The 7,835-nt window shown below is 36.3% G+C and overlaps 1 protein-coding gene across 3 annotated transcripts; it reads right to left on the bottom strand.

Moving 5' to 3' along the window:
- Positions 1-809: 809 nt before the first annotated feature.
- On the bottom strand, positions 810-7,430 carry LOC114474534 (P2Y purinoceptor 13-like). 3 transcript variants are annotated; one of them, XM_028464922.1, is made up of 5 exons: positions 7,162-7,430; positions 6,990-7,014; positions 5,193-5,394; positions 4,704-5,093; positions 810-1,394 (listed from the first exon to the last, which is right to left on the bottom strand). In XM_028464922.1, the coding sequence occupies exons 3-5, from the start codon at positions 5,376-5,378 to the stop codon at positions 912-914; spliced, it is 1,059 nt and encodes a 352-aa protein (XP_028320723.1). In that variant the 5' UTR covers positions 5,379-5,394; positions 6,990-7,014; positions 7,162-7,430; the 3' UTR covers positions 810-911. The 3 variants fall into 3 exon arrangements, with proteins under 3 accessions (XP_028320723.1, XP_028320724.1, XP_028320722.1); XM_028464923.1 differs by having other exon boundaries at positions 7,299-7,420; XM_028464921.1 differs by having other exon boundaries at positions 6,990-7,430.
- Positions 7,431-7,835: the final 405 nt, after the last annotated feature.

Here is a 7,835-nt window from a genome sequence, read left to right as displayed (position 1 = left end):
AAAGATATATAAGCATGTTAAAGCTTTATGTTTTGTGTTTAGTTTTTATGTTTTTATTAAGAAACCCCATTAGGTAGTGCCTTAGTAACCAGTTAGCTTTAACTGTTCAGCTGGGTTTGATTTTGACCAACTTTGTTTTCTCCATCTTTAACATCTTTTTGCCGCTGGAGACTGGCAAAAAGATGTATTAACTGAAAATATAGTAGTTCAAATGTATTTTCTAAATGCTAATCAAACTATTTGATGAACTGAGCATAGACTTGTTCGTGCCACACATGTTCACAATGTATATAGATTATATTATCATTAAATCTACTTATTCATTTGACTGATTTTTGGAATTGACAGCAAATGTGCTTTTTCAAGTATGAATATGAACTAGGCTACAATGATTGGATAATTACTGTTTTAATGGAAAGGTTTTTACTTGATATGGCCAAATGTTGGTGTTCTATTTTAACCTCATGAAGTAAAAAAAAAAAAAAGAAACAAAAAAAAAAAAAGAGTGCAACTGTTGCAAAAATAAAAACTTTAATTCATCATGTGAAAGGAGTTGACTTGACATACCACATCACTTGGTGGGAGTGGTATAGTAAATAACACACAGTCATCGGAAACTTTCAGCTGTCAACATCATTTTGCAAAATGTTGAAGAGGAAAACTACAGTGTGACAAAGATTAAGCAGAGGGAACTAAAAAAAAAATGATAGTAAGCACATGAGAGGAAATGCAATGACAGCAAACTGTGAAAACGTTAGTACTCCATGGAAAGCAGTAATCAGAATTAATACCTTTGACTTACTGCCCACCTTTGTCACTTATTGTTATATTAAAATTATTTCTCCTATTTACATATATATATATTTTTTTCATCTTCACTGTCATCATCAGTAAATTTGCTTTGCTGTGGGTTATTCGGTTCCTTGTGTAACCCCATTAGAAGTGACTCCTTTATTGTTAGACAACATTGACATCTCCAGCTGAGTGGATGTTGCTGGTTGACACTCAGTAACACTGTTGCTGATTTGCCACCTGCAGACTGTGGCCATTAACCTCTTCCTGAATGTTTTGCACAGGAACACATAGATAAGGGGGTCCAGGCATACATTGGTTGCAGAAAGCCACAGCGTGGTTTCCTTTGCGATGTAGAGGACATTCTCAGCCTTGCAGGCACCTGCCATGCTCCCAGTTTGGTTCAGGGTGTAGGGTACACGGACGAAATGAAAGGGAGCAAAGCAGATGAAGAAAACCCCCACCACAATAAAGACCTTTCCCTTGGTTTTACGACAGGCTGCTTGAGATCTGCTTTTTGATGCTGTGTATGATTCATAAACCTTCTTGCTGATGAATGTGTAGCAAACCACCATCAAGGCAAGAATACCCCAAAAGATTACCTGAAAATAAGAGAAAACATGAGAAGCAGTGACAGAGAACCAGGTTTGGGTCAATTACATTTTCAGTTACAATTACTTCAATTATTCATGTTCAATTGCAATTGAATTGTGATTACGTTGACGATATTTTTTTTAAAAATTACAATTAAATTACGATTATTTTTTTCCACCTGAAAGTCAATTACAATTACGTTCTCAATTACTAAATGTCTTAACCATGTCAAAATCAGCTGAAGAATACACTAAAACAATAATCTGTCATCTAATTTGTTTCTTATCTCTTATCTTGATAGGCTTAAATCAAGGCTATACCCCTTGATTTATAATTATTTTTAAATGGTAAAATTATCTTTATAACCTAGCTCATAACAGTGAATCCATGAAAAAAAAAAAAAAACCCTGTTCTGCACAAGGTACAGCAGACTATGATTCAAGCTGAACAACTGTACCTCTATGGGTGTGAAGAATTACAAGGTATTATGCATCCGAGGAATGCACACCTATAGAATGCAACAATCCACCCTGATTAACATGTTGGAATTAACCCACCTTTAGGGAGGTAGAGCAGACAAGGATTCCAAGAAATACAATAGGTCAGTGACTTTAAGGGTGCACTCACAATGGCAGCCCAGGCCGGGCCTGGGCGTGCATGTGTGAAACCATTGGGGGCCCATTGTGAGGCTTGTATAAGTGGTCACAATTATGATGTTTTTAGTGGGGGATAGGAACTAATCACCGGTAAAAAATTCTAGTAAAACTCTGGAAGACAATCACCAGGAATAAAAAGTTGCTCCCTGATAAAAAAAAAAAATAGGACCTCTAACAACAGGTAAAATGATAAACTGGTGATATTACAGCCTGTAAATGCAGTACGGGAATGCATTGACTCCGCCTCCGGGTTCTAGTGCCAGCCGTCCAGTGAAGCCTGTTCTGTTCACTGAGGTCCGTGTGTGTTTCATAAGTCTGTGTGAAAGTCTGCATGTTTATGTCTCCGTCCATTTACTCTTTTCATTATATCCATGTCTTTTAAGGCTCTTATTAAATAGTCTCGCCTGGAGTCCTGGCCGCCGCCATCTTGGATTGTGTCGTCACCAGCGTGTCATCGGCACAAGTTGCACAAGCGCAAAACAATCTTAAAGCAGCTTTAACCAAGTTAAGTGTTTACAAGAAAGAGGAATTATCTAATTCGGAATTCCAATCGGAATAAACCAGCTACTTATTTTGGATTTAAATTTAATTCAGAATTAAATTAGCATTAGGAATTAACTGTTTTCAAGGTCAGGTTAAAGAGGAATTTACTTTTATTCCGCTTTAAAGAGAAATTAAAGCTCCCATGTAAACGTGGCCATTGTTAACTTCCAACCAGTCCTTCTTGGCCTGGTTGGAAAAGACTTTGTTGGTCGCTCATGTATTGTGTAGACAGGGACAAGGCTGACCTATGTAGTGAGTGCTATGTGCCATATACATTTTTGTTGAATTTTCATGCGTATTACAATTACAAAGTCAATTATCTAAACTCAATTACAATTCAATTACATTTACGACAGCAACCACTTTTTTTCAAACACAATTCCAATAATGAATTATCCATTACGCAATTACAATTATAATTCAGCCCCAACCCTGCAGAGAACTATAGGAACATCTCACATGGCAGGTTTGTGTTGAGAAAATAAAAAAGTGATATATTTAGACTAGTTACATAATTAACAAGAGCTTTTAGAGCACAAACCTCTGCCAAGCACTAAATGTCTTTTTTTGGCAGATAATGGCAGTTATCTGGATCATTCATTCTGATCACGGTACCATGATCATTCACACTTTAAAACAGGGGTCACCAACCTTTCTGAAACTGTGAGCTACTTCATAGGGACTGTATAGTTTGAAGGGCTACCAGTGAGAAAAGCACTTTAGAGGGTAAGGTAATGAGGAAGGCTATAGCAGTCACTTAAAAAGGAAGGAAATGTTGAGGTTTCAAGTACATGCAACACTTTTGTTTCCTAATTTATGCAATTGTTTCATTTCTAATAAATGTTATAACATTTGATAGAAATAATGTAATACATCTTATACATTGTATTATGTTTAACATACCAATGACCATACACAGATCTGCAACACTTAAAAATATTTCTCACAATGTTTCAGTGAACATAGACATTTGAAGATGGTTAATTTAATACTTAAACTTTATCCGCAGTACAGTATTTAACTTTATTAAGTAGTAACTGCATCTCTCATATGTATTTATTTTTGTGAGTTTGAATCTTGGAAAGTAAATCAGATTTTAGGAGACTAGAGCTCCTGAGGGCACCTCACATGTTCCATGCGGGCTACCTGGTGCCCGCGGACACTGTGTTGGTGACCCCTGTTTTAAAGGCTTGGAAGACATTTCTATCCCCATTAATAATTATACAGTTGGTCCAAATGTATGGACACCCTCATGTTCTTATTTGAAAGCTCAAGATTAAGTGCACAATCTGGATGAAACTTGGTGGTGTAATTGAGGAACCAATCCAACATAACTTGGTCAAATTTCAAAAAGATCCGTCAATGACAAACTGAGATATGTATTTTTGGAAATTCCATCAAAGATGAGAGAGAAGGATTTGGGTAATTTTTTGAACGGATCTAAAATGAGTATCTTTATTGTGATCCCCTCCAATATTTAATGGAATCCTTCATGGCATAACGTCTATCTTTAGTTCAAATTTTGTCAAAATCTGCTAAGTACTTTTAACGTAATCCTACTAACTGACAAACTAACAAACAGACGTTAGTGAAAATATTTCCTCCTTGGAGGAGGTCATTAAAACAAGCAGCGAGGAGAAAAGATTTATGCAGGTATAAATCTTTTTGCCAATTTTGTGGCCTACTGCCCAAGTTATATTTGAGAATTTATCAGGTGTGCAGTAAAATACGCTCCAATTATGTTGTTTACAAGATGTGAGTAAATAGATTAACTGCTGTAGATTAACATCAGGACATTTATCTGTGCTAAGCAGGAAAATCAAATCTACCTTCATATGAGCTGTGGGACTTGGCTCACAAATACTGACTTATGCAATTATTCAAAAAAGGCCAATGGTATACTCTTGTAAAACCAACATTTGATTGATTATCTGTTTCAGAGTGATATCACATGTACAGTATATGATACACAGTATTAAGAAAGTGAATTCCACTCTAATCTTTAGACTAAATATGAATCCCTATATGGCTAGATGCAGTATATGAACATTTTGATAATGAACTTAAAGCAAAGAAAACAATAAAAGCATATTCTAAAAACATATCTGAACATCTTACTTGACAGAAGTAGTTGAATCCTTTATGCCACATCAAGCCAGCGTCGCTCTTCATGGATGTACATTTCAGTCTGCCTCTTGAGGTCTTTGGTGTTTGGTCACTTAATATCACATTGGGCAACGCAAGACATAACATGACCACCCAAATAGTTGCACTGAGTATCTGACCAACACGGACCTGCTGTAGGGGACACTTCCCAAAGGGCCTGACAATCTTCAGGTAGCGGTCCAAGCTTATGAGTCCCAGCAAGATGATACTAATATACATGGTGATGTAAAAGAGAACTGCAGTGTATCTGCAGTGGAAGGCACGAAGACCCCAGGAATCGAAACCAGCATCGCTTAGAATCTTCAGAGGGATTGTTAAGGTCATCAACAAGTCAGCCACCACCTGTCGTTAAAGAATCAACAAAACCATTTTGGGTTTAGGGTCAGTTATTTATGTCATTTTTGTTTGAAATATATGAAGAAATGGCCCTTAATGACTTACCACATTTTTTAGAAACACCAAAAATGTTGAGGTGTCAGGGATGGTAAAGAAGATCCTTGCAGCCAGACAGTTTAGAATCAAGGCTAGTATGAAGACTATACTGTACAGACAGGGGAAAACCAAGGCTGTCACACTGGTATCCCGATGACATTTGATGGACGTGTTGGATAGGGTGATGTTCATCATCTTATCTTCAGGGAACCTTTATAGAATGGGAGAAAATAAAATCAGTCAATCAACCAAGGTGTGTAAACAAAATAAAAAATAAAATAGAAATACAGTTTAAGGTGTTGCCAGTTCCAGTTGTATCAATTCTGGTTTTCTAGACCCCAAACCAATCAGAAACTGAGGTCTGCTCCCAATAAATAGACTAACAGTGCAATGCGTGTAACATTTTTAGTGATACCTAAAAACCCAATAAGGCTCCAAGAGTTCATGTGTTTCTGGGAACAGGCAATACCCTCTGGCATTACCAGAACAGCACATTTATCATATTTATCCTTTATTCTCTATCCATCCTTTATTTATCCCTCATCATTTATATTTATCATTATTATTATTATTATTATTATTATTATTGTTGTTGCTGGCTTGTTTCTTTGTTTTTTGTTTCGGGCACCAACTACCAAGTCAAATTCCTTGTGCTGTTTTCAGAACTGTACTTGGCCAATAAAACATTTCTGATTTCAGTCGTCACAATAAAAGCAGAAGTTGGCAGTAAACCTGGAGATTTGAGTGGTTGCAATCAGTCTGCTAAAAAGGATGTATGCTGCACTGACGAGTTTCTGCATTTCCTCATTCATCCAGCTGTTCTCTCCACCTGAACTGACCAACTGTCTAAAAATGAAAACAGAAGAATAGTTTTCTAGCTGTTAGGTCTTAGAATATTAGAATCTGTTAATGATAAATATATGGTTTTTAGATAAATCTTGAGTGCCTAATTTTATTTGGAATGAGGTAAATGTGTAGAACACGTCATGTCATCACTCAGACTAGGCTGTCAATCATGACCCTCTGACCCTGCGGGCATGTTGTATGTTGTTTTTATCAGTTTAGTTGCTTTATTTTGACAGCAACTTGTCTGTTCACCACCCACACAGTATAAATGTTGGTTTGAGGTTGTTTGCATTTTTCTGCTTTAAATGCTTTTAATACTACTAAATACTACTACTACTATTAATACTACTGTGTGTGTGTGTGTATGATAGCTGTGTCCAGAATATCCTGCCTTGCTCTCTTGTTAGAAGGTGCGTAAAGAAGATGAATTACCAAATTTGTTTCAAGAGCCTTTTGTGGCACTAGTTGTTTGACATATTGTCAAATTTATAAACATAAACAACTATGGTAAATAGAAAGTATTTTGTTTTACCCTAAACTCAGTTTTTAATAGTAAATAGTTTTTATTCAGTATAGGGGAAGACAAAAAACACAATGGAGGGAGTAGTGTTAGCACCATCCTAATATCTACATCAAGCTTCTACAAAGCTTTTCATATCCTAATCATACATTAAATGCTACTAAATAAATTCCAAAAACAATTAAACCACTTCTTTTCTTTTTGAGACAGTAATTATTCCCTTTAGTAGTTTGTTTATTCACAGGAAATTTAATCCAATATTGAAAATAATGACATCAACAATACAGTGATTTAAAGGATCGCAATATTTGTCTTAATTTGCTGTTAATACAAAACATCGTGATAAAAGAGAATTACATTTTTGTCACTTCATTTCCTGTCACTTAAAATGTGAACTCTGAGCTTAATGTGTCCGTGAAGAACCATTATAAAAGCCTTACCTTTCTGATCCTTTACTGCTTGTTGCTGTCAGGGATGTCAGGAAAAATGAAAGAAAACAAACGAATGTGAAAATGTATATATTTCTTAAAAAAGAAGAAGTGAAATACCAAATTCCCCTTATTTCACAGGACATGAAAAAAAAAAAGGAAAGGGTCTATTTTTCACACTTACTGTCTGTCTTTAGGTCTGTTCCTCTGTCACTCCTTTAAAGTGTGTGTGCGTGTGTGTGTGTGTGTGTGTGTGTGTGTGTGTGTGTGTGTGTGTGTGTGTGTGTGTGTGTGTGTGTGTGTGTGTGTGTGTGGTCTTACAAAGGGTGGTCTCTGCAGTTACTGTGTGCTGTCCTGTCACAATCCCAGTGAGTTTGCCAGTCTTCTTATTTTGGTGAAAGACCCTTTCCTTACTTGCTTCCTGTCTCAATTGTCTGCTGAGAAGCTTGTTCTTCTTCGTGCCAAACCTTCTGCCTCCGCTTTGACCACATCACTCTCAGTTTCAGAAGAAACAGAGCAAAGGAAGCTGCAGACTCATTGGTTGACCCACATTTAAATGTTCTCTTTCTTTTCTCACCATTGTCACCTGGGTTATGTTTTTTTTTTCTCCTTTGACCTCCATATGATGTTGATGATGATGATGATGATGATGATGATGATGATGATGATGATGATGATGATGATGATGATGATGATGATGATGATGATGATGTATATCTGTTCTTGGGTGGCTTCAAACATATACATTACAATTCAACTCTGCTTATCAGAGCCCATCCCCAAACAGCATTATAAAAAACACATGAGAAACAGCTCAACAACAACACATGTTTATCAGCTTTTCAACTTATGTTTCAA

The sequence above is a fragment of the Gouania willdenowi genome, chromosome 13, assembly GCF_900634775.1.
Source record: "Gouania willdenowi chromosome 13, fGouWil2.1, whole genome shotgun sequence".
NCBI classification, from domain to species: Eukaryota; Metazoa; Chordata; class Actinopteri; order Blenniiformes; family Gobiesocidae; genus Gouania; species Gouania willdenowi.
This window is presented reverse-complemented; position numbering and strand designations above follow the sequence as displayed.

Excerpts from the sequence above, each read along its gene's own strand:
- LOC114474534 (XM_028464921.1), bottom strand. The coding sequence starts at position 7,123 with ATGTCCTGTGAAATAAGGGGAATTTGGTATTTCACTTCTTCTTTTTTA. Across the intron at positions 5,094-5,192 it reads TGGTGTTTCTAAAAAATGTG|GTGGTGGCTGACTTGTTGAT; the intron begins GTAAGTCATTAA and ends CTTTAACGACAG. Across the intron at positions 1,395-4,703 it reads GATTCAACTACTTCTGTCAA|GTAATCTTTTGGGGTATTCT; the intron begins GTAAGATGTTCA and ends TCTTATTTTCAG.